Below are 27,579 nucleotides of genomic sequence, written 5' to 3'. Positions count from 1 at the left end.
CCTGTGTTGTGATAGTGTTTGCTACTGCCCTGCACAAGAACTGTTCCTGTCCCTCGTTGGGTGCATACAGGGATCCTATTATCAATGTATGTGGTGCGAAATGGATGTGATAAACCAAAAGACAGCCCCTATTTTCTGCTATTTTGGACTCCACTTTCCTTCGAAAAGAATACAACAATAAAATTGCCACTCCTCCTACCTTACACTCTGAAGAGGAGAGATATTGTTCAGGAAAGACCCTGGACTTGAGTCTACAGCAATCCCTTGCTAGTAGGTGAGTCTCTTGTAACAGGCAAATATCAGCATGTGTATGTTCTAGATAACAGAGGATAGCTCAATGTTTAATGTGGTTATTGAGCCCTTTAACATTGAGAGTTAGAACCCTCAGACTGTTTTGTGGAGATGCCATACTGTAAATCTCTCACATGGGAAACCTGCATCCCCACACTAAAATGGGCTCCTTCCCGTTCAGCAGTAGAAATGACCTGTCCACCCAAGTTGTAGAAAACGTAAAATGACTAAAACCTAGGGATGAGCACCCCAGAAAAAATACCCCAACAAAAACTGAAACAATCCAGTGTCCCTGGAACAATGTGGGAACCGAAGTATCCAACCTCAGTCCAGTGGTGAAAAGACAGAAGGGGACTGTGGCCATCACTTCAAAGCCCAATGCATCCCCTGACCACTCCTGACCTCCCCGACCCCTAAAACCGGCCCATAGGATCAAGCTGCAGCATGCTCAGGCAAGGTCTCTGGATACAGAATCCTCAGAAAGACTTTCTAGCAGAGACTTGCTCTCTGAGGCGATCACAGCCGAGTCCGGCCCGGCCAGGCAGACGGTTGTCTCAATCTTGGGCACCCGTCAGCTCTGCGCCTCACAGGCACCGACCCCAGATTGGGCTCCTCCTGAGCTTCGATCTGCAACAGCTCACATGCCTCTGTGAGGGAGCTAAATTGATGAAACTGGTCATGCCATCGAAAGATGATTCGCAAGGGATGCCCCCAGGCGTATGGAACATTTTCGTCCCTGAGGAATGCTGTAACAGGGGGGCTATACAGACATGTAGTGACAATATACGCTGCTGAGCCATCCCAGGTTGACATCAACCAAATAGCTCCCAGTTTATTCCAGGGCATGGGTGTGAGTTTAGGTGTATAGTGTTTTTAAGAAGGTTGCAAATTCAGAGAGGATCCATGTGCAGTCCTGGCATTTTCTACTATTTGTGTTTTAAATGTCAAGAACTGCTGAGCGGATATATTTGTGTGCATAACTATAGTAGCTAGTGATTTTCCTGGCATCTCTCCCTCCCCATAAGCTTGTGGGCTCTCATACTTGCTTTGTATTGACTCTACCTCACTTTCACTCCCTCATATTCAGTAAGTTTAGTTCTTATTTACGCAAGGACGGACTCTTGAGAAGTCACTAGCCCAAAAGGGCTAGTGACTGTTCTAGAGCTAGAGGTCTCTTTCTAGTCTTGCTAAGTGATCACAGAGCAAGTGCCATACTCCTCTGTGTTTAGCTATGCAGAGAACTCGCATTGAGAGCTTGAAAGCCTACCATACAGGAGGAGTACTCTCCCTGCTGCGACACTCTGTCACTATATTGTAAAGCATTAATCCACTGACTTGATTCCGGCACCACTGTGCAGACTATCCGGATACTCGTTCCATGAATGAGAATAATTGTATCAACGTATCAGCCCTGAAGAAATCAAGGTGCTATTCGCCTATTTGCGAAACACGTGTTGGCTGAAATGTTCTATGCTGGCTGTATAACCTGTTACTGATTGGAATGTACATTGGCTGTGAGAATTTCAACTAGCCCTTTTGTGAAGATTATGAGTTACACCTCCTTGGTTCGAACAGATTCATTGGATTAAAGTGGACTGTATATCATTTACTGTTGGAATAAAGACTGATTTTCTTATTTCTCGAGTACTCCGATTAGTTTGCTAATAAAGCCTCACATACAGTGCCCACTCAGTTCACTGTGTCCTTGTTGCACTTGAAGAAGTCCGCATTTTCAGTCTGGAGCTCATCTGCACATACCGGATCTAGCAGTGTGTTAGGGAAGAGACACCAGTACCGCCCCATGTTAGTCGTGCCAGGTATCGCGAGCTTCAGCAATACAGATGAGTGATCTGAGAGGGTACTTGCCATTGTGTGACTTTAGGTACCCATGTCCAGAGTCACCAACCAATATTCAAGTCTCGACCATCCGTTGTGCACCCTTGAGTAGAATGTGCCCTCTCTAACCAGAGGATGTCTCTCCCCCCACATATCTGCCAGACCGTCCTCAGGGAACATCGCACTAAGATGGGCAGCAGCCAGTCAAAGAAAGGGGGCGGGTTGTCTGTATTGGGGCCATAGCAATTTGCCAGGGTTTTCGTTGTTGCACCTAGCCAACTTCAAACAATCGCCTAGCGGCCCTAAGCATCAGAGTGCGAGCCTAGCCGGTGAAACGGGATACCTCTTTCAATGATAACAGCAACTCCTCTTGAATAGGAAGAGTACGTTGACAGTAGCCTATAGGCGACACAGCAAGAAACAAAGTTACACTCCAAGCACAGGCCTTTGTGAGTTGCCTGAAAAAATGCCATTTGGACCTAGTGGTGGTCTGGATACGACAAGACCTGCCTTATTTTGCGTAGACTATTGTGTACCCGGACATTTCCATGTTAAGCAGGTCATGAGGTTGGGTGGCCCTGGTCTACTCTGTCGAGCCATGTGCTACCTCTATATATGGAAGCTGCTTGTGTAAGTGAACAGTGTGGAAACCAGCACTGCTCATCATATATTCAACCATCATACATTGCCAGAAATCTGTAATTTGCAAATTTTCAACCTTGAAATCCCCACCAACCCTCACTGATGATGGTCTACTAGTGGCAAGGAAGAACCAGAGGTTCCCAAAGGTCATTTCCCCCTCTGGCCCTCACCTGGAATTTTCTGGGAATCTCCTTGGCCTGCAGTGGAATTAAAAAAAAAATATTTATTTCCTGTGGAATGGACTCTGCATCTGGCGGGATGAGCCCTGTATATCAAATGTTGGCTCTGCTTTTTTTGTTTACAGGTAGCAACTTGCTTTGTGCTTCAGACAAGGGAGACTTCTCTTGAGCCAAGCAGAGGGCCATGTCCTGATCTCCAAACTTCAAAAGGCAAGTGATAATAGGTTGTGATTGCTCTACCGGCGGTTGTATGCTGGCAAATGATCTGTGCACTTTCCCCAATCAATATGCGGGAAAATGCATCTGCACCAAGAAGTGTTACCAGCATAAGTTCAATGTAATCTTGAAGTTATGTTGTGTTAGTGGTTTCTGGGACTCCCAATATCCGGATATTATTGTGGCAGGAGTGCACCTCACGGTCTTCATTTTTAGCAGCAGTGAATTTAAGCACCTTATCCCTGTTAAGGAGCAATTTGCTACTCGTCAACGGTTTACCTTCCACAATTGAAATGCATTGCTCTGGCTTCTGTAACCTGCCTTTGAGCTTCTCCAGTTTCCGAGAAATTTAATCCATCCGAGTTCTTAATACATTTTATAATACAAGACTTCAAGAGACTTCATAAATGAGGTTTATGAAGTCTCTTGAAGTCTTGGATTATAAATGTATTAAATACACTGGATGCTGTTCTAATACCAGCGATTCTTACTTTGCATATACATACGGACCCCAGAGATTATCAGTTAAAGTGATTGTGCAGGAATTTTATGCACAGCCCTTAAATATATGTGTGGAAGATAAGAGTGTTTTTATAGGGATATAATTTATTTTCGTATGACACTATTTGTTACGTTTAGACTACTTTGAAAAGTTTTTGTATATAGTAGGATTTGAATGCCTTATACACCACACCTTACAGCAGCATGCTTCTGATATGCATAACATGTGAATACTTGGATGGACTCAATAAAAGAAGAATCTCTGATTTTTCGAGTTGTAATAATGATTAATTTATGTAATCATTAGATGTATTATTGCTTATATCTTGTCCTGCTTCTCAGTCTCATTTTTTTCAGTATTTGTTTAGCCCTTGAGAAGTAGGGTTATTAGGGATTCCCCCGTTCTTTCTTTTTTCTAGATTATCTAAAAAAAACTAAAAAACTGCTTGAGCAGGGAAGCAGTAATGTTTAGTAAACGTATGCCACAAGATTATCAAGCGATCATCTGGCAGATGTCAGCCACTCAGCCATTCAGGTGAGAGGAATGGAAGCCGCCATGGCCCTGGTGGAGTGTTCATGAATGCCAGCCAAAGGGCCTTTCCCGGGGAAGGCGTAGCAGATTTTAATACAAATGGTAAACCAACACAAACTGATGCACTTGGTCACTGCTTTGCCCTTCGTGGTTTAGGCAAAGGCCACAAAGAGCTGTTCATTCACTCTGCCCTGGTGCTAAAGGTCTATGTAGTAAGACATCGCACCACCTGGGGTGCAGTCTTTGCAGCAGCTCCTCCACTTTGGTGGTATGAGAAGAAGTAAAGATAGGCGCAGGAACAATATACTGGCCAATGTGAACAGGATAGAACACTTTGGTAGTCCACTGAACTTCCAGGCTGATGCCATCCCCTCTAAGACCCTCATTATGAGCTGCACATTAAGTGAAAAATGTGCTTGTATTATGTGGTAAATCCACCCCAGTACTGTGCAATTACAAATTATACCCTATGAAATGGGTAAACTACTATGTGGGACTGATATTTCCTGTTGTAAAACCGCATGGAATTTCCAATTCCGTGGGGTTTAACACCTACATTTACCTCCTGCTCTGAACAGGTGGTAAATGTATGAGGGCCACTGAGTGAGTAGAGTGAGGGAGGTGGGTTGGCATAGTAGGGGAGGGAAGTGTGTTTTCTGGCATGGGGGGAGCATTGTATGCCTCCCCATGTGAGAAAATAAACAGGGATGGAGGCTAGGTAGCTGCCGCTCCAAAAGTGCCTCGACAAAAGGTAGCAGAGGCTCTGAAATCGCAAAAAAAAGGCTGCCCCATTTGTAAGTGTTGAGATAAACCTTGCCCAATACTGAGGCCAAGTATAACATCATTAAAATAGGCCAAACCTTTTCGTTAGCGACTCAGCTAATTCAGTCGACTTCAAAGTTTTGGATGTAGTACCAAAATAGACTGTGAGGGCGGCCCAGCGTTAGCATTGTAGGTGTAGCTGAGGGCACAGTGTAAGGCATTGGCTTGCTCTCAAGTGGACCAAAGCAAGAGCCAGTGAAAGCATGAAGTTGGGTGGGGTCAGGATCAGAGCTGCCAGAATTGCCAAACCTGCAGGAGCAGGCCTACCTTTGGGCAGTAATACAAAGGGGAAAAGGGCCATCCTGAAGATATCCAGCATGACCTACATGAAAGCCTCGATCTGTGCAGGGTCAGCGATTGAATGCTGAATTCGTGCTTCAGCTTTTTTAACCTCGGAAACAGCTCAAAGATGAGGAAGAAACCAGCATTTGGAAGTGGTGTCAGGACTCTGAAGATTCCCGGGAGGAGAACTGTTTTGTCAAGGAATACGCGGAGTTCCCTTTCGTGTGGTGCCTCTTGTTAAAAGGTCTATTGGAGGCTTGTTTCCTGTTGAGGGACATACCAGAAGTGAGAGGGAATCGCTTTGGTATATCACTGTGGGCCTGGGCCAAAAATAGCTTGGTCTTCAGCTTTCTGGTGGCCTTCGGGTGCATAAGTGAGCAGGAGTTACAGACACACAAGGAGGTTGTGTTTAGATTCTAGAAATCACAAAGGGTATTAACTAAAGGGTGTGCACCAGAAGATTTTTATAACAGTAAGAAAATGAATGCAATGATTTGCACCATGCGTGTTCCAGCGCAAAACCTTAGTAAATAACACCCAATGAAAATGCTGTGTTGATCCAACAAGAACATTCCCCGAGTACATTATCTTGCTCAGCTTTGGAAAATGACTAATTTAATTATTTTCTAAAATTTCAATTAAATCCTGCTGTAGATGCTGTAAGAAGAATTCCTCACCTGTGTGGCGTGGTAAAACGGGAAATGACGCCAGCGCACCGAAATATGCCTTAGATGTTGTAGTTTCATCACACCCTGTACTGGCAGAGTCATTACTGAGGCAGAATGGTGCCACCTGGGGCACTGAACAGCTATTGCTGGGAAGATTATGGTACCATTCTGGCAACTGGAGCATGTTCATGAACTGAGGAATCTGCAGGAAGAAGTATCCATCATAATTACATTTATGGAAACTCGGTTTATAGGGGTATATGTAGGTAATTCACATTTTGCGATTCTCAAATAGCGATTTTTAAGGAATCGCTATTTGAGAATTGCAGAATGGAATGTAGGTAAAAATCCGCAATTTTTTGGCGAATCTGAAAAATTCCTTAATTGCGATTAGCAAATTGCAAATCGCAATTAAGGAATGAGTGTCCCATTCATTCCTATGGGCCAATAGGCCCATAGGAATGAATGGGGATACATTCTCAAATTGCGATTTTCTATGAGAAAATCGCTATTTGAGAATCGCAATTCCAAGGGTGCCAGGGTGTCCAAAGGACACCTGTTGCACCCCTGGAATGTGCCTGTAAGTACATGTAGCGCACAAACGCGTTAGGGGGTAGGCGTTTGCGATTCAGCATTTGCGAATCGCAAACGCCTACCTACATATGCCCCATAGTCATTATTTTGTGGGTACACTGCAACCAAGTGATGGAACATGTAACTGCTTCTAAGGCTTGAATTCAGAGTCTGTGTGCCAGAACTGCATATGTAAGCATGCATCATAGGTGGCATGTCTCCTTCCGGGGGCCTTTCCGCTTTTGTAAAAGGAGACATTTTTGGTATGTTTGGGGCCGATTGCTGAGGGTCTGCCTGGATGGCATTGATAGTGGGACATTGTAATGAAGACACCTTAATAATAACTTTTACCCTCCGTTAGGTCCTGGCAATCTTCCATTGACGTGTGGGTACATTGCACCTTGAGAGTAAGGATGACAATGCCCTCTAGAACAAACGAGGAAATACTCTATTACCAGCTTGCCTAAGGTCTTCCTCAGGGAGTAAGCCTCGAGAGCACAGTGTAGGCAGAATAGGATGAATGGTCACACAGCTGTTTTTAAAATGTCTCGGACAAGGACATGCCAGAAAAATACCACTTATGCCCCTCTAACCCTGGTGGAGTGTCTCACGACGAAAGAAGGACATTAAACTTAATTCAAAGCGTAACAGTGAATGATACATGATGCTATCCAATCAGCGATGCAAGCCATAAGACGCCTTGCTGGCATCATAGCCTATAAGGGTCACAAACAGTTGGCCCTCAGAAGGCAAATCCCTGGCATGCAGCGTAGAATACATACATGGGTGATGCCGGGGTACACAGCTCTCACTTGACAGTGGTAAAAACAGTTCCATGCCACCCACAAGATTGCATTGTATTGTAATTGCATTTATATAGTGCTTACTACCCCTGATGAGGCGCCAACGCGCTTTTTCAGCGAGTAGCACGCTACTCCGGAACACAAAGGATTTGTAGTGAATTAGTACAATGAAATATGAAAGTAATTTGAGTGGTGGATATGTTAGTTAGTTATTTGGATTGAGAGGAATAGTGGAGGGATAGAGGGAAAAAGGTTTGCATTTATATAGCGCTTACTAACCCTGACAAGGCGTTAAAGCACTTTTTCCTGGGAGTAGCACGCTACTCCAGAACTCATAATGGATTAGTAGTGAATTAGTATAGAGAAAATATGAAAGTATTTGAGTAGTGGATATGTTAGTCCGTTATTTGGAATGAGAAGGATAGTGGAGGCATAGAGGGAAAAAGGTTTGCAATTATATAGCATTTACTACCCCTGACGAGGCGTCAAAGCACTTTTTGTGCAAGTAGCACGCTACTCCGTAACCCATAAAGGATTATCGGTGAATTAGTATAGTGAAATATGAAAGTAATTTGAGTGGTGGATATGTAGGTCAGTTACTTGGATTGAGAAGAATAGTAGAGGGTTAAAGGGAAATAGGTTTGCATTTATATAGCACTTACTACCCCTGACGAGGCGTCTAAGTGCTTTTTCTGCGAGTAGCATGCTACTCCGGAACCCACAATGGATTAGAAGATGACAACCGGAAATACGCGTAACAAGGACATAGGTAGAGTACAGCACAAGTGACTACAGGAAAGCATGACGAAAGATACACTTCTAAGGAAATAGAACAAGTTCCACAGATGGCCTGCTCCCGATAAAGAATAGACCTACACATTCACCACTGATACAATCTTCATTACAGAGGTGCAGAGAGCAGCACACCCGTGGCAGTATGTCCACAGGTGTATGCAGACCGGCAAGGGAGGTACACCAAGGTCAACAGCTCAAGAAGCAGTCACATGCCCTTCTAAGGGGTTCAGTGTAATAGCAATGAGCAATGACAGTGATAAAGAGATCTTGCCTGACAGAATGAATATGCAGGCAACTTTTAAGGCAAACTCAGAATTTACAGTAGACTTAGTATTTGAATTGTGAGTCAGGGCAGCATCATTTGTAAACTACAGTCAGTTTCACCATTGTTACAAAGCGAAACCAATAGTGCTGCATCACAGGGATCACAGAACGAAACAGGATTTCAGACTTCCTACTGACTTCTTTTATGGCGTTTGGTGTGTGTGGCCAAGGGCAGATTGATTGACAGAATGTGATATGGCCCAGAGCCTGTTTGCTTAGATATTATGGAGGAGGCTACTTCTTATTAGCTTATTTCAGGTAGCAAGGATTTCTATAGTTGGGAATCTTTGATACTGGGTGACCTAGAGATGTGTAACAAACATGCCAACACCCACCACATTCTAATATATTCCAACACGTTTAGCAGTTTAATCGAGGAGATTCAAAGGGAGCCGTCTGGCATTTTTAATGCGCCCCCCAGTAATTATTCGGTTAGTAAACTCATTAAGGTCTGTGCTCACTCTGCACACCCTCATAGAGCACAATGTGAGTTCTAGGTGATTACACTGCAATATGGACAATGTGAAAGACTCCACCATCTCAAAAAGACCCATGTTTCTGAGTCATTAAATACCCAATTCTCAAAATGTCAAGTATAATGATTCCTTTCATGAAGAACTACGCATTAAAACAAAATAAAATGCCGGTTGCATTTCAGATAACGGAAACAATTAAGAGAAGAATCATTGTTGGGCCATAAAAATCGGTGCAATGTATGTACTCGCTAGTTTGGGACTGTGTAGTGTTTACCTTAAAACGGGAAAATAGTGCATAGTGGCACATTATTTCCCATTCCAATGCAGACATACAGCACTTGTGCGGTATTTGCTCTCACGATTTGCACCACAATTCACTTGTCACTAAGCGCGGCACCAAACACTTGTGATTTCCACACAGATTGCATTTATGTCTGTTAAAAAGTGGGTTTCTCATTGCATAAAGACGAGCAGAAAACATATAGCTTCAAATGTTGATTTATTCTTAAGTAATTCAGGATATAACAGCTCATCCATCCAACTGTTACAGGCTCTGTCTTGATGTGATCTTCCCAAAGACTGTGTACATTCTTAATCATAAATTCTATTTCAGAATTCAACTATGTCAAAGGGAGAGCTACACTAGAGTTAAAGCAATGAATAAACTAATAGCATAACAACAATGTCCTTCCTTCCATCCTTTAGTAAAGGACTCTGATAATCCTTCAGGATCTTGTTCGTGCTATATAAAACTTTATAAATAAAAAAATAAAAAAAACAACAAGCATTTGCAATGAAATACGCCTCGCATTGAAGAGGGTTTAAGCAATTGGCAATGAAATCATATAAAATATGAGACCTGTTGCATCACTAGCGTCCATGTGATGCTTTCACATTCATGAAGGCCATGCCCCTTTCTTTAGACAAACCGAGTCTAAAGAAAGGGGCATGGCTGACATTAAAATGAAACTGTGGCATGGGGGCTTTGACCCAAATAAAGCATCTGTTTGTCAAGTTGACAAACAGATTTTTTTGGGGAAAAAGCGCCCATGCCGCACTTTCACATTAATTTTGGCAGCGCACCTTTCTTTAGACGCAGCTGGTCTAAAGAAAGGCGCGCTGCTTCATGAATGTGAAAGTGCCGCATGGGCGCTACAAAACAAAAAAAACTGAGTAAGTAAATAAATAAGTGCAGCCACTACAGTTAAAGCGGACCGAGCTACTAAAATACATTGTAAAAAACATTGAGCGTGCACCCGTGTACATAAAAGAAAAGCGGGCGGCGTGCTGCAAGTTAGTGGGTGGAATAGGGCCAAATCATTTAATAAAATAGTGCTTACAGCCTAGATAAAGCAGACCGTGTAACAAGACAAGTAAAAGATCCAGTAGTTATGGAAGGTAACAAATGCAGACAAGGCGGTACCAAGGAGGAAATAACAAGCCTAATAATGAATCACAAGACAGTGTTTACGAAGGACAATGACAGAAGCCAGTTAAAAATATGGGCGGAGAGTGGGTGGAGCGTCAAATCCATACTCCACTACTGCATGCCTCGCAGCAGTGCATGTGCTGCCCGGGCTCGACCTAAAAAGGAGGTGGTGTATGATATATGATTAACAGTTTCGCTGAAGCGAAACTGGACTCCTGGTGGTGTCCCTGCACCAAACATAAAAGGAGTATTAGTTATACTCCCCAGAATACGGATAACACGCTGATCTGGTATGTGTTTTTACCTATTCCAGGGGAAATAATGAGGCCAAATCTATATCCTTTTCCCGCCTGTACAACGCAGGCAGCACGTGAAAATCGTGGCTCTGTTTTGGCATGTAGTGTAGGTTGCATAAGAGGGTGCGGCAGGTTGGAGGAGAGCTCAGGGAGCATTTGCAGCTCTACCTGTTGTGCATGAGCAGGTTGGCGGGGACGAAAGACACCGCAGCTGCCCACGGTCCCTACACCACTGCACACAGAGCTCAGTCTGTTGTCATCAGGCCCACAATTACTGGGTCTGGAGTTTGTAAACCCAGAATGCAGAGCCCAGGACACACCAGGCAAGCTGGAACGTCTCAGAAGGGAATTTCCCCCAGGGATACCACTGTGGTCAATCGCTATGATCGCCTAAGTTGAGACAAACAACGGGTCATGAGTTTTTCACAAACCCTAATACTACTCTCAGACATGAAATCAATGTGCACTTATCTGTGTGTGGTATCTAACCACTATATATTTAACGAGTAAACTCCAAAATAGAAATGACAGTGATATATTAATTTTTTTTATTAACAGTTTCATAAAAACAATGTTTACATTAGCAAAATAAAATTGTACAATTGAAATGCATACACTAAAACAAATACGGTACATTGAATGCAATTTAAATATACATTATTTATAATTTGCCTAGCCATATTCGAACAGCCAACAGGCATTTATTTACATTGCCAACGTAATGAGTGCCAAAGTAACACAGTGATATTTCACTTAAACAACATCACTATGCAAAATCAATTTTAGCAGCAGATGCTTCATTGCGTCCAGGAAGTGGTCTGTCACAGCAGCAAACTCAATGTGCGGCAGGGCAAAAGATGTTTTTGTTTTTTACAAACTCCTCCTTTTTGAGTTAGGTGTGAAATAAAAAAAACATGAATGCAGAGCGGGTGAACAATACAGGCCTCCCACTGGGCATTCTGCTCAGATATTTAAATATTTCTCCTTTGATGTATGTCACTTCATTGCCTGTACCAAGACTGTGACACCTACAAATGCCAGTTGCTGCTTGGACGTCTGTTTTGCTCTCAGAACAGAAATTAAAAAAAGGACATTTGAGAGATTCTGACTTGTACCTCACCCAACTACTGATTTTCATTTATCTTTGCCAGGGCAATCATTTGCTCACTAGATTGTACATACAGAGTTATCTAGACTCCTAAAAAGAAGTTGAAAGATTTCCAAACCATAGATCTGTGGAACTTTAGGACAGCCTCCCAGAAAAGGTCTCCGGCTTGATAAAATTCAAGACTAGAGCACAGTTTGAAGCAGGATTCTCCAAAGAGTAGCTCTCCAGCTACCGGTCAGTAGTCCGGGAGGCCTCCCAGCCTTCTAAATTGGAAGATTTTGCTTCGTTAAAAAATACAAATGTTGTCAATTGTGTGCAGTGTCAGAACTCAAACTAATGTTTGGAGAAAAATGGTAGAATTTCCAAATATATTTAAAGGTGATTTTTGAGCGATACATCATTTGCAGAGACTTATTACTAATATTATTACTTTTTTGTCATGGGCAGTGCAGCTGTAACTGGCATGTATTACCTACGTAAAGCCATTCCAAATTGACAAAGCCTTTTTTTACTGGCAACCGTCCGGATGCACTGAGGTGATTACTGCTGGTAATCGTGGACATGGAGGTCACTATTGGAATTTTGTCTGATGTCACTATTACTATTGGAAGTTCGTGATGATTTTCAATTAACATAAGTAGCTTTTATTACACAACAGGTTGGAGAACCCTGGACTTTGAAGTATTCGGTCAATCAAGGGTGAAAGGTGAAAGCAGCATAAAAGTGCCCTTTGTGTCACAAACTGGTTTCAGTACATGATTCTGAATAAAGTACATAGAGGTTCATTGGTAACATTTACTAAACATCAATATGTGGAGGCATGTGAGATGAAATCAAAACATGCTAACCTATCAATTTCCAGTTGAAATAGCAACATCTTTGGATGATTCAAAGAAAATCAATGTATACAGCACATAGGATATGGCGGGTACATTAAAAAAATAAACCCTTTATTCTGCAAAGTTTCTTTCTAGGTTTCAGGTTAAGGAAGGTGCAGAGACCCTTGTTTTGTGATTTGCAATTTTTCAAGAATCAGTCTTTCAGACAGCATGCTATGTTCCAGCCATATATCAATCTCCATGATAGAATACATTAAAAATTCAGATCTAGCACTGTACATTAATATTGGGTTGAAGGAGTTTCCTTTTACAGACATCAGTAAACGTACTTCAGGTCATGAAACCTACACTTTTTCCCTTTTAGGTAATCCAAAAAACCTACAACATAGGACTATTCTGGAACAAGCGTTGCTACAAGAAATAACCTTTTCAATAATGCCTTGAAATCGTCGATGGTGTCAGGGAAATATTTTCTGACGATGAAACATCAGTTATTGCTACACCAAAGGCAACAATGAAAACTGCATAAGGGAACAGATACTTGGCACCGTCAGCAGAATGCTTAGTCAATTTCTTGGGAAATATTGTCATTTGTAGCTTCACACTTAGATGCCTAACAGTCTGCATAGTTTTTCGTCTGCTAGGATCCAATGGCCGACACTAACTTGGCTATGCTGCTCCCACCACAGTACAGCACGTACAATGGTCTTTTTACATAATTTTCATGCCAGTGAAGGGTAACTTTGAATCATTTAAATTACACACAGTTTTGAGAATCACGTGACACTCAGTCCAACAACCTGACTGCAACCACATTCTATGAAGATCTGAAACTATCATTTCAACAAGAAAGGACTAGAAGCTTTGACTCACATTAAACAGAACATTCTAATGCAGCTTTCCAGAAGGTCTGCAGCACTGTGTTTATGGAGGATCACATCAGTCATTAATGCAAGCATAAAAAAGTTTATATCCAAAGTTCCACCAGAGTGCTTTGAAACTCATTGATATTGTCTTTTCAAATTAATTCCTTTTTCATTGATCTTCTGTTTTAGTGAATCCTGACCTTCCAAATCTTTTACTACAAGTAAAACATTACATTATTTACGAGAAAAACAGCACACAAAAATTAATTTATAACATCCCAGAGACCCTGTAAAGTGAATCCATCCTTTAGTTTCTCGACTGCAAGTCCTAGCTCCTCGGAGTAGACAGGTTCACGGTCTTGTTGCTTGTTGACATGAAAAAAAGTAAAAAGAGAGGTTTGATGGTTATTTCGTGGGCTAAATTCGGACACTCTATTATTAACAAGGTAACATGCCGAGTGCATGGTTCAGAATAAGAAACACAACCTGCTGGTCGTGGTCCCTCCTCAGTCTTCTTGGCAACTGTAAGGGGATCCCGCCTTTGGCAGACACACTCTTGGGAAATTTCTTGTAGATTTAAAGTATTAAGGGCCTAATTACAAGGTCGCTCAGCAAGCCTCTGACTGCAGGTTTAAAGTCCGACCGCCGTATTATGATGACAGTGGTTGGAGTTTAAACTGTCGCTCAAGGAGCCAGTCGGCCATTCGGAAAGCCCTCATAATCCCTTAAGGACGCGTTTCCACGGTCGGGATTAGGATATTCAGTTTCCGACATGGATTGGCTGTCGGAAACTGACTTTGGGGACTCCTAGCAGCACCCCTTAACCCCCTGCCGTTAGCACTCTGCCCTGGGGCACACCTATGGTGCCCCCCTCAACATCTCTTCACAGTATGGTGCAGGGAGCTTGTGCTGCGGGCGGTTTCAGCCCGTCGTACTAGCTCCCATTGGAAATGGAAGTTTGCAAACTGCATCATGTGAGGTCGCATCCAAATAATGCGGTCGGAACCGCCGACCTGAGGTTGGTCAGTTCCCAATCTGCAACAGTGTTGGTTGGAGGCAACTCCTACCGACACTATAATAAGGGTCAATATAGAAGAACCCTCCTCACATGCCCCTCTGGCCCTGATTGTGAGGCAGGCAGAGCAGGACTTCTGCATAGCATTTCTGCCTGATCAGCACTGCACCAGTCTTCCATGCTCCCTATCTTCTTTTCCATCCATGGGACAAGTTTTGCATCTCTCCTACACACTTTTGCCTCGCCCTTCAACCATAGGGACATTACTGTGATTATCATCCCTATGGCTAATTCGTTGATACCAAGAGATGTGTACTCAAAATACAGAGTAAGTTCTGTTGCCATGCTCAGTGTTGAATTCCTTATTAATAATGTTTCTTCCACCTTTTTGCTGTTAATCTGTCAAACAAGTTTATTTATTTGCAGAGTTTTATATTGTGCTGGCTAGACCCAGAGGTATCAGAGCGGTTTACAGGAGGATTAGCGAGTCTCAACATCTAATCATGATACCTGTTGAAAGTTAAACGCTGAGGATAATGCATGCAGATGAGCCATATAGGCTTCCTTTGGCTCCCAGTGAAATTGTCCTCACACTAGGAATCTAAGGCGCGCAACTACTTCATTAATTTTGTTGACATCCAACAGACATATGGCCAACTTCAAGGTCATCCAGTTCCTCTGTTTCAGCACATCTTTTCTCAGCATCCAAGGAAAGGATGTGACTCAAAAAGTAGTAAATCTGCTATATTCTGGAATTCTCAAACATTCCCAGGAAAAGGCAGAGAAACCTGTGCAAGGTGCAGGTTTTCCTGCAGATTCAGGGAAAGGTCAAGTGACATTACCACCGGGATCCTTTTGCGGCCTCAACAACACAGAAAATTCTGGGGTGATCGACTCCCTTCCCACCATAGAAAGAAGAGTTATGCCAGCCCTTGGCTAAGGTAAATTTTATGGCATGACACGGAGGTCAACATTATGCAAATCTCCTTTATTACCACAGCTCAGCAGTAACAATGAAGAGAATATAGAACTTCAAACAACATTCTATTACAATATATAGTCCATGAGCACGCAGCCATCTTCCTTCTTTGTTGCTCACTAGATAAGTACCCTCATTTCGTTTGTGCTTATTGTGTTTGTATGGCCTTTTTAGAAATGTTTATTTATATATATCTCATGGCTGGGTCATATTGACCCTACCATGCGATTATTCCCCGTTATTCTTGCCTGAGAGAACATTTCTCTCTGTATTCTTATTCTTTGGTTCTTAACGTTGTAGCTTTTGGCTCCGGTCTCTACCGGAGCCTCCTGTAATCCCTTGACCGTGCCCTTGCCCCCTGTGCTGTATTTCAACACACACACACAAGATGGGAATACATATTTCTCAGACAGCGATTACCGAAGTTTACTTGCGTATATTTTCTATCCCTTCCAGGGTGGAAAGAGGGAAAGAGAGGAGTTTGCGAATGCCCACAAATGTACATCTATTGAGATTGCCAAACTTTCAAGGCAACCATGCCTTGGTACGCCCACTTCCCTCACCCTTGAGTGCAATTTGTGTTGGTGACCTCGACACAAAGTAAATGTGCTTATTCCTGCCAGGAACCCATTTGTGGCAGGCAAATTCAGCAGTAAACCTACATTTATTGCCAAATATACCTTTGTGACTAGGGCACAATGTTTTAGCATTGCCAGTTTCCTACTGCAAATGAATGTATTGCCTCCTCCAGTCTTTAAATATGTGTAAATTACCTCCCTTCTGTTGCTTTCCCTCCCTCAAGAACATTTTATGATAAAAGTCTGACTTTATTTACACTGGATCAAAGCATACCACAATTCAGGGAGACCAAGATTGACCAAGGGGACTGTATGCTGAACTTCTTATCTTCAGTTAGGGAAGGTGTTCTCAAATGTCCTTTTCCCAATGGAATCAGCCATCTTCATCTTGAACTCAAAAGCTTACAGTTGCACAATTGGCTTTTGAAAGACTGAGGGGGCATGATTTTATGATACAGTAGTAACATTTAAGCTTAAAGAAAGACAACTGCACTTTGTGACTTTACGCCAGTAGATGGCTAATTCTATGGTGGGTGTTATTAATATCATCAACAGTCACGTGCAATTCCATCATCAGTGGTACATTACTTATTTTCCTAACCGGCCCTGAAGAGTTATAAATGTCTACTGAAAGGGTTTAGGTAGAGTCACTGATTTTTTACAAAAAGACCTACAGTGGTTTAATTCAATCCCAGTGGTGTCTTACTTTTTGGAATGTCCGATAAATCATTAGTTACTCGCTCCTTACAGGCCTGTGAAGTGAGATTTCTGCCTGAAGCCAACACAGTATTAGCTCCTCCATTTGAGACACTTCATACTTATGATTTCAAATACATTACTTGTAGAACAAGGTACTTACCTTTTGTAACGCTTTTTTTAGTAGAGACCTTATCTAACTGCATATTCCTCACCTTTTGAATATTCTCCAGGCATCAGACTGGGCCTGGAAACATTTGAGTAGTAGGTGGTGCTGTGTGGTTAAGCACAGACGCCATTCTGGTGTGGAAACGACATGCAGGGTCACTGCCGCTTGCTGATGTCAGTTGCTTCTGAGGCTAGCTGCAGCTTCAAACACAGATCCCCAAAAGCAAATTGGCTTTGACCAGTGTGCAGATTCTTAGATTTGGGATCTCATAAATAGATAGAGCCCAATTCACAGAACAGGAAGGATGGCAGTGTCGGTGAGGACTCTGCAGTTAGAGTCTCTACCAGAAAGAGCGTTACCAAAGTAAAAATGTTCTTCTGATAGACATTTCTAGCCACATATTCCTCCCCTTTTGTATAAATAATTAAGCAGCACCTACTTGGAAGTGGCTCTGTCAATTGGCCCAAACCAAAGTCCTGTAGGACCGAGCAGATGAAATGCCCCTCTTGGAGAACCTAGCTTTCCAGATAGTAGTGCTTCATAAATGTATGGGGTGATGCCCACATAGCCCCCTGGCAGATGTCCAGGACAGGAACTCCTCATGTCAACACAGTGGTAGCAGCCTTGGCCCTGGTGAAATGAACTTGCAATCCTTACTGAGGCAACGTTTTGGCAAGTTTGCAGCAGATATTGATGCAGAGTACAATCCAGAGGGAAATGGGGTTTTCTACATGGCCTTACCTGTTTTCGCTTCAGTGAATCATAAAAGCTGATCATCCACCCGGTGTTCTTTGGTACAACGGATGTTAAAGCTCAGACCTGTTTTTTGGGTCCAAGCAATGGCGTCTCTCCTCCTCAATAGACGAGTGAGGTGGAGCACAGAACTCCAGCAGTGAATGGTTGACTGACATGGAATGACGTCACAACTTTCAGCAAGAAGGGCGCTCATGTTCCTAGAACCAGTTTATCAGGGAAGAACTTTCAGCAAGAAGGGTGCTCATGTTCCTAGAACCAGTTTATCTGGGAAAAACGTGGGGTATGGTGGGTGAACACAGAGTGTCTGCAGTGGACTCACTTGTTGCACATATTTTAATGGCGACATGGACCACTGTCTGGAGGGTAATAAGCCAAAGAGGGCAGCTGTGAAGTGGCTCAATGGGAGTGCCCATAAAAATTGTAAGGACCAAGCTAAGGTCCCACAGTGGCATAACAAAGGGAGAGGGAGAAGCAAGTAATGTAGGCCTTCCAAAAAATGCATCACAACCAGTTACTTAAACAATGAGGGCTGGCCCGGCAACTGGTCAAGGCCAAAAGAGCCAAAAGGTACCATTTAGCTGTCACCAAAGCAAAGAATTGCTGGCCAAAAGACAAAATAAACAGAACATCAGATAACATGGACTGGAGGAGATCAATCTGGCGAGTGCCACACCAAACCACAAATTTGCCCCAGAGTCAGTTGTACACAATTTTTGACGGGGGACACTTGGCTACCAAGATGACATGGACCACCTCCAGAGGTAGGTCAAAAGTGTCCAGCTGTCACTGTGTTATCTCCATGCTTGAAGGTGGAGATTTCACAAGCCTAGGTGCCAAAGCCTGCCCTATTGTGGCCATAAGAAGTTCTCTTGGAGGGGCAGCCTGATCAGAGGACAGATGTTTAAGACCAGTAGATCTGGATACTATACTTGCTGTGCCAAATTGGGGCCACTATGATGACCTGGGCCTGGTCGGTTCTCTTCTTGTTCAGAACTTGGAGCGGAAGAGGTATTGCTGGGTAGGCATACAAGAGTCCTGAACTACATTCTAGGCAGAAAATGACTCCTAGCAAGAGATGCCTTGGAAACTCAAACACGCAGAAGTGTTGTTAATACGAGTTCAGTGTGGTGGTGAATAGATCAGGCCATAGTTCTCAGTGTTTGCGGTAGAGACCGTGAACCACTTCCAGGTGTGACTGCTACTCGTGATCCACTAGACGTTGATGGCTAAATTTGCCCACCCTGGCATTCAAAGATCTTGCCTAGAGGTTTACCACTAGAAAGATCCTGTGGTGGTCCAGGTTTTTTCAGAGACATAGTGCCTCCTGGCATAGGGCCCAGGACCCAATTCCTCCCTGCGTGTTGTAGTACAACATTTCAGTGGTGGAGCACCTGTACCAGACACCCCCTGATGAATGGAAGGAAGGCTTTTAATGTCAGGTGGATTGCCCGCAGCTCCAGGAAGTTGATATGAAGCTGGGCCTACGCAAATCCACAGATCTTTGATCTCCACCTCTCCCTGATGGCTGCCCCAACCCAGAAGGGATGGTTCTCTCCCCACTGTGAAGTCTAGATGGGGTAAGGAAAGGGGTCCGCCGCTGACACAATCATGGTCCAGTAGCCACCACAACACATCTTTCACAGTCTTTTCCGAATTCTGGGCTTGGTCACAGAGATATATATATATTTTTTTAAGACCTTTATTGCACAATTCTGCAAGACACAGTATAAAGCCTACAACCCAGGGGCCGGCTACGTTACGTGGAATTTCTTGTTCAATACTATCGGAGTGACACAGCCCATCAGCCGACAACCCTGGGGTCCGGCGGCACGGTGTAATAAAGTGTACACTGATCAGTCAGTTCGGTTTCCCGGATAACCTGTAGGTCTACGTTTTTTTGTTGAACACTGAAACCATAACATGAACAATTAAACTTGGTAACAGTACAGTCAGTCAAAGTTAATGCAGCAATCCGAAACCACCTTCCTTCAGTGAACGAGATTCATCGTTCCTAGATTATCCCAAAACCACAGAGGTATTCTTGATGTTGGACCCACTAAGACATTAGATCCCACTGCAGTGCCTGGATTTGCTACCTGGTTTGTTTGATGCAGGAAACTATCAGTCTCAGCAGCTTTAAAGTTGAACTCACTGAAACCCAGAACTGAGACTGAAACCCATAACTTTGGCTGAAAGGTCAGAATCATAGCTTGGATATCCTGGACTCTCATTTCTAGGGGAAAGGCATGAACCAAACTGTGTCCAGAATGGCTCACATAAAGGGGATCATCTGAGAAATAGTCATGTGTGACTTCAGCACATTGATAGTTAACGCCAAATATGACAGAAGGTTTGCTATAGTCTGGAGGTGGTTAATGATTGCCTGGGTCTAGCTCATTTTCAACAGCCAGTCGTTGAGGTAGGAAAAGACTGGGACCCCCAACATCCAAAGGTGGGATGCTGTCACTACCATCACATTTGTGAACACCCGAGGGGCACTTGTGAGAGAAAACTGGAGCATGGCAAACTCTAAATGCCTCTGTCCCACCATGAAGCACAGGTAGCGCAAATGGGCTTGCAAGACGAATGTATAGAAATAGGTGTTCTGTACATCCAATGCCATCATCTATTCTTTAGGGTAAAGGGTAGCCAAGACCTGGGCAGGTGGGAGTATCTTTAATTTTCCTTCCGGAGGAAGGCATTGAGAGGGCATGAGTCTAGAATAGGATGAAGGCTCCATCCTTCTTTGGCACCAGAAAATAGCAGGAATAGCAACTATGACCTACTTTTGGCATAGGGGGCCTCTTGAACTTTCTGCTGTAAGAAGGACAGATGGACCTTCGTCAGTGTGCTGTGGCCCTGCTCACCTTGAACCCTTCTATTACAGAATCGGACTTGCCCCTAACAAGCTAGTGCCATCAACGGGCATGTTCTTGAGAGATTACTGGACATCACTTGAAAAACCAGTGTGTCGCAGCCAAGCATGGCTGATGCCAATGACCCGCCCAATGGAATCATGGGGTCCAAGCCACAACATGTGAAGTTAGCCGCTTCACAACCATCCTGTATGGCTTGACTTAGGACAGGCCGGATTTTTCTAGAGTACCTGGGAGGACTATAGCCACCAAACCCAAATGAGAATGGAAGTAGCTGCCCAGGAGGCAGCTGCCATTCACAAATCTGATTGCTAGGCTGGTGGAAGAAAATAACGTCATTCTAAAGGTTTCCCACTGTTTGATGCCCTATCAGGGAGAGGTGTTAGAAAGGTATTTGGGTTTGTCCAACTTGTCGATACCTGCACCACTAAGCTTTCAGTGGAGTTGAGGGGTTTCGGAGACAAAAATGCAGGGTCACCTCTGGCAGGGTGGTGGCATCTCGCAATCTTGCGATGGACCAGGGGGCCAGAGCAAGATTTCGCCCAAGCACTCTCCTCAGTGGCGCAGGACCAAGGGACGTGTCAAGGCCACTGGTTTTTTAAGGCCATCACATCAATTTTCTTCATAATATGGTTGCCCTATTTCATCACCCCAATCGTAATTTATGTTCAAATGTGCACCAATAAAGAAAGCAACAAATCTGTCCTTCATTATTGAAGAGGTAAGTTAAGTGGAGGAAGCAGTGCTTTGAAGAGATCGTAACAACGTCGACTAGGAGTCGGAGAGCACAATGGGCACCTCATCCTTCGGCATCAATAGAGTCAGCATTGACGTCAATGCTCTAGAAACTGGTATCAAGCTTGGGGGCAGAAGCAGAGTCAGTGCAGGAACTGGGGCAGACTAAGTGGTGGATTTGAAAGGTTCAAATAGCGCTGAGGGCGATTTTTGGATTTGAGTTTGAGTTTGAGTTTAAAATTACTTGTAAAGCGCGCATACACCAGCGGTTTCTTGGCGCTACAACTGACAAGATCCGGGGCTAGGAGACAGGGGAAGCTGTTAGGGATTTAGTCAAAGGACTTAGTGAACAGGTGGGCCTTGAGGTGTTTATGAAATTGTGGGTACAGAGTGATGGTGCGGAGTTCAAGGGGGAGGGAGTTCCACAGGATCGGGGCAAGGGTGGCAAATTTCGAGCCTCCCCACTTCTTTCTCCGATAGCGAGGGATGGTGAGGAGGGACTGGGAAGATGAGCGTAGTTCCCTGGTGGGAACGTAGGGGGTGATCTCAGAAGAGATGAATGCAGGTGCCAAGCCCAGTCGAGCCAAGAAGGTGATGGAGGCGAGCTTGAATTGGACCCGAGCTCGCACAGGGAGCCAGTGTAAAGATTTCAAGAGGGGGGAGGAGTGGTGAAATTTCGGGAGATTGAAGACCAGGCGGGCCACCTGGTTTTGTATCTGCTGCAAACGCCGTAGACTATATGCAGGAATACCTGCATATATATGGCGTTGCCGTAATCCAGGCGGGACACCACCATGGCCAAGATGATAAGTTTGAGGGCAGAGAAAGTAAAAAAACGGGACACCCTGCGAATAGTGCGCAATGAAAGGAAAGAGGAAGATACCACAGAGCTAACCTGGGAGTGAAGGGTGAGTTGAGAATTGAGTTTTATGCCGAGGGTTTTGACAGAGGTAGTGGGTGCAGGAGAGGGTTCAAGTGAAGGGGGCCAAAATAGAGAAGATTAACAGTGTTTTTGGCCCACATGCCAAACAAGGCTGCCTTTCGTACAAGAAAAGTACATATTTGAACACAGAATTTGAATTTAAAAAAACTTGTAGAGCGTACTTACACTAGTCAGTTTCATGGCGCTGGTGAGGTCCCTAGAAGAGTGAAATAAAAGAGCTAGTAAAGATAAGGGAGCTAGGTGCCAAAAGCCTGCTGGAATAATAGCGTTTTTAGTGACCTCCGAAACTCCATGTAGGAGGAAGAGAGTCTTAAAGATAGGGGGAGGTCATTCCAGAAGGTGGGAGCAAGTACGGCAAACTTCTGCCCCCCTGCCCGCTTCTTTTTGAACCGGGGCGTAGTTAGTAAGGCTAGGCTAGAGGAGCGGAGGTCCCTAGAAGGAACGTAGGGAGAAATTGCCGAATTGATGAAGGCCGGGGCTGTACCTGCTCTTGCTTGAAAAGTCAAGCACCCTAGCTTAAACCTGGCTCGTTGTTTTATCGGGAGCCAATGTAAGCTCCTGAGTAAGGGGGCCGAGTGATGGGACTTAGACAGGCCAAAAACCAGGCGGGCAGCCTGGTTTTGTACTAACTGCAGGCGCTGCAAGGCATAAGCAGGGGCTCCATTATATATGTTGTTTCCGTAGTCAATCTTTGACAGGACCATGGCCATCAGGATTAGCTTTAGTGCAGAGGTGGAAAAGAATCTGGCAACTTTCCGGATAACTCAAAGTGTAAAGAAACAAGAAGAGACCACCGAATTAATGTGTGAGTGGAGAGTTAGTTGGTTATTGAGCATGATCCCAAGGGTTTTAACTGAACAAGAAGGGAGTGGAGGGGGTCCAAGTGAGGAGGGCCAGAAGGAAGAGGACCAGGGATTGGCAGCGCCGCCCGTCGCCACAAGCTTAGTTTTATCCGGATTGAGTTTTAACTGGTTGGTGTTCATCCAGTCTCGGATAAATAGCATGACGGACTGGAAACTGCCAACCCCTGAGGGGGAGGAAAGGTCAAAAATAAGTTGGAGATCATCTGCATAGTTATATACAGTGACCTCCATGTTCTGTAAAGCAAAGACCAGCGGGAAGATGTAAAGGTTAAAAAGTAAAGGGGAAAGAGCAGAACCCTGAGGGACACCACAGTTGACAGTACGTGGGGAGGCCGAGAAGGTGCCGAGATGGACTGTCTGATTACGGTCCTTCAGAAAAGACTCGACCCAGGCAAATGCAAGCCCCCCAATACCCGCCGCCCTGACCCGTGATAGCAAGATGTTATGGTCCACGGTGTCAAAGGCGGCGGATAGGTCCAAAAGGACCTGGATCTTGGGGGTATTGGCGTCGAGTCCTTCCCTAAGTTGGTCCATGACCGAAATCACCACCTTCTCTGTAGAATGTCGAGGTCGGAAACCAGCTTGACATGGGGCCAGATAATTGCAGTCCTCGATAAAGGTGCTCAAGACAGAATATATAAAAACCCTTTATACAGTGTAACTAAGCGCTTAAAATGTTATAAAATCATACAACTGTAAATGGATAAAAAGGATAAAACTGACCGTTTCTTCTTATAACCAAGGGACCCACACTGTTCCTTAAAGTATGTCATGCTGTCAACCTATATAGATTGTTTCAGGGGCCAAGCGCAGTACCAATACAGCTCCCAATCTGCACCAATTTTGCTCTCTGGTTCCAGCTTTTCCTCAAAAATATTCCAGTCTATTTTTTGCTCTTCTGCACAAATCACGTAGGAGGAAAAAGATTTGCTCATCCGGCTTATCTAATTGTGCTCATTATAGCAACTTACTAATAGTTTTCATTCTTATGGAAATGTACATGGAGCAGTTTAGTAAAGAATGTCTCAAATCTTCTGTGGCACAGCAGAGTCATTCAGCAAAAACTGCAGTATTTCTTCTGTTTAGGTATTTGTTTAACAATAAACAGCCTCGTTATGCCAGTACAAAAAAACTCCTTTCTCTATGGTTTGCCAGCAGAATTAAATACTGATGTGCACTTCGTGAAGGACCAAACATTCCCCTGTAAGCATAGTGGGAACAATTGTCCAGTGCATCCATTCTCCATTCCTTTGCCAGCTGCATCCATGGTTTGGTAACCATAGACTTGATTTGTCACTGAGATCATTTGAAGATTATTTGGGACTTGAGATAGCACCAAGTTAAGTCTCTTACTTTCTTTGAGCCAGTCAAGAAAGAAGATCTGCTATTCATATGGAACTGTTCTTCCCAAGCCCAGTCCAACAGGTAGTTTTGACAAGATTATTCTTTTTTATAACCAATTTGTATTGATTTTAAGTTGCAACAAAGATAACAGCACCATTCAGGAGAACATTGTAAAAGACAAAGCAAGGACGAAAACACATTACATTGGCATATAGAGGCAAACATACATAAGGAAGGTATCGGCATACCCACTCCAGTTCCGGACAATACATCAATCCCCTCTAGTCCTCTATCACTCCGACCCACTTGCCACACATTCAACAAAACTTCTTGGGAAAACCCCTGGCCGTATATAGAGGTCGTTCCTGTGCGGCACACCAGTCCACTCCCCTGCTCCAGCGCGCCTACGTAGGTGCAGTAGTGTTCAGCCAGTGAGCCGCAATGTCCCTCTTGGCCTCCACCAGCACTGTATTAAGAAAGAGCTTCTCAGCCCTGGTGCCATCCAGCCCCTCGGTGATGCCCGAAAGTATGTTCATAGAGTCAAGGGGAACCTCCCAGCCCAGGACCTCAGTGAACTTTCTGGTCACGGATTCCTAATACCTCTGGATCGCAGGTTTAACAAGATTTTAATGTCTACAGAACATTTCATTAGAGCCATCTGTGTGTATTTTCCACTAAGTGTAGCCCACATCTGATTCCAGGATGGCAGTGGGAAATCCTTTTGTGCAATTGAGGATTGTTTTCCAAAATTTCCTCTAAGCAAGGCCTACAAGGTTAGTACTCATGTCCAGACCCCAGAGTTCTACACTGTGGGCAATTTGCCTTCCTACTTTTGTTAAGAAGATGTTATCAATGAGGTTGGAAAAATTGATGACTGTGTTTCCTAATGAGTCTTACAATGGCATCTGCCGAAGCCTCTGATTTTTATTGCGTAGTTTGAATATGTGAGATTTCTATTTATCCCTACCACCAGATATTTGAAGAATTCCACTTCTTCTAGAGTTTAACCGCTTATACAGAAAGCACATTCTTTCTGTTTGTCTTGAAGGTCCTGATTTTTGCTTTTCCGGTATTCATTTTTATTGGTTCATTTAAAAATATGTTTCCATGGCTGCTGCTAGTTGGGTCTGCAACTAATATATATTTATCTTCTGCCTACTAAGGATTTTATTTGGATTACTTTGCAGATGGCGAAAGCACCCACAAGGGCAACACTATGTGGAACTACCGGCTCCAGCATGCTTAGCAGCACTCCATGTATGAGGAGGAGCCAGTTGTACTTATCCAGGTGTTTTCCCCATTAACGCTGCCATCACTGCTTCCTATGCCCGTGAACAAGAACACTCGCTGTTCGAAACGCGTTGGGCGCTGACATTAATTGGAGAGACATTCTGTTTGTGCCGTACTGCTGCAATCCTACAAATAATGGCTGTCAACTTTCCGCTGAGGCTCCTCTAATGGGCGTTCTTTGTGTGATTTATAAAAAGCGGCTATGCCTGGTCGCGAGGAAGCCCGCTACCTACCCGGCAGATCCAGCGCTTTGAAACCTCAGAGCGCGTTGGAGCGGAAAGGGCGTTTGAAGGATTTGTAATTGAACAGTGCAGCGAACAAAGAGTTTATCTTCTGCCTACTAAGGATTTTATTTGGATTACTTTGCAGATGGCGAAAGCACCCACAAGGGCAACACTATGTGGAACTACCGGCTCCAGCATGCTTAGCAGCATTCCATGTATGAGGAGGAGCCAGTTGTACTTATCAAGGTGTGTTCCCCATTAACGCTGCCATCACTGCTTCCTGTGCCCGTGAACAAGAACACTCGCTGTTCGAAACGCGTTGGGCGTTGACATTAATTGGAGAGACATTCTGTTTGTGCCGTAGTGCTGCAATCCTACAAATAAAGGCTGTCAACTTTCCGCTGAGGCTCCTCTAATGGGCGTTCTTTGTGTGATATATATTATATATATATATATATATATATATATATATATATATATATATATATATATATATATATATATATATATATATATATATATATATATATATATATATATATATATATATGGTTTATCATGGAGATATCCTCTGTGGCCGTTCTTACCTCCTCATAAAGGTCATTAATGTATAGAGAGAACAAGAGAGGGGCCAGCAGGGATTATTGTTCCACTCCATTCTTGATGTGGATTTTTTTACTGACTATACCTTGATGAGTTAGGGTGAACCCACTGGAGGTATCCCAGATGGAAGGACTCTCGGCTCCTTGGGGCCAGTAGAATGCTAAATGGAGTTCATAGAGATCCCCAAGAGTCAGGACATGACCTTGTACAACCCTTCAATCTGCCTTTGTGTTGCAGAATGCCCCGGAACTCGGGTTGTGCCAGGACAAGTTCCAGGATGGGCTCTGAAGTTGACCGCTTCAGGAGGGAGACCGTGAGGCATAGCGACACTCTTGTGCCTTCTTAGCAGAATATGAGTGTGACTCCTGGACTGGGAAAGTGTCTGTGATTGCCCCTTCAACTTGGATCGGCCTTGTCACTGAGTTTTCTCATGCTGGGTGATGTATATTTGCACCTCACTGTCCTGTATGGCCTTCGGATTCATCAATGTGCAGTAACTGCAGGCCTTCGAGTCATGGCTTGACCCAGGCACCACAAGCAAACCGGATGAGGACTTATCACAGACATTTGTTTGTGACAGTTCTTGCAATGTTTGAAACCGGTCCGTTTCGGAGGAGAATATTCCAAATGTTTTCAATGTGCAATGGAAATAACAGTCTCAAAGAGACAAGAGGAAGCTCTGGATGCGTGTCTGGTGGCGTGGAAAGGAATGGACATAAGCATCCATGAGTGGCGCCTATTTTAGATGTCATTTCCAGTGCAGAATGGTGTCTGTGCGGAGCCACCTACATGTAGGCAGAGGTACTGTTCTTATGTGTCCGGATCCAATCTGATGCAGTGGTAATATTCACAAGGTGAGGAAGCTGCAGAAACAGTTTTTTATGGAATCAGCTGCTTCAGAAGAGTAAGCTAGGTACTAGCTGATTTGCCATCAAATTCATTTTCAAATTGCTCTTTTGGGTGTAACCACAAGCACCAGGTACAACCACTTGCTTTCTTTGGACAGAAAAGCCCCAAAAATAACTTTCCT

The 27,579-nt window shown here is 43.9% G+C and overlaps 1 protein-coding gene across 1 annotated transcript in view; it reads right to left on the bottom strand.

Annotated features, from left to right (window-relative positions):
* Positions 1-11,190: 11,190 nt before the first annotated feature.
* BBS5 (Bardet-Biedl syndrome 5) overlaps positions 11,191-27,579 on the bottom strand; it is a 198,582-nt gene continuing 182,193 nt past the window's right edge. Inside the window, exon 12 of the mRNA XM_086956075.1 lies at positions 11,191-13,843. Within this exon, the coding sequence (XP_086812201.1) occupies positions 13,742-13,843 (102 nt within the window). The 3' untranslated portion in view covers positions 11,191-13,741. The remainder of the gene's footprint in view (positions 13,844-27,579) is intronic.

Source organism: Lissotriton vulgaris, chromosome 2_1 (genome assembly GCF_964263255.1).
Source record: "Lissotriton vulgaris chromosome 2_1, aLisVul1.2, whole genome shotgun sequence".
Lineage (NCBI taxonomy): Eukaryota > Metazoa > Chordata > Amphibia > Caudata > Salamandridae > Lissotriton > Lissotriton vulgaris.
The sequence above is the reverse complement of the archived record's forward strand: the minus strand, read 5'-3'. Positions and strand labels throughout refer to the sequence as shown.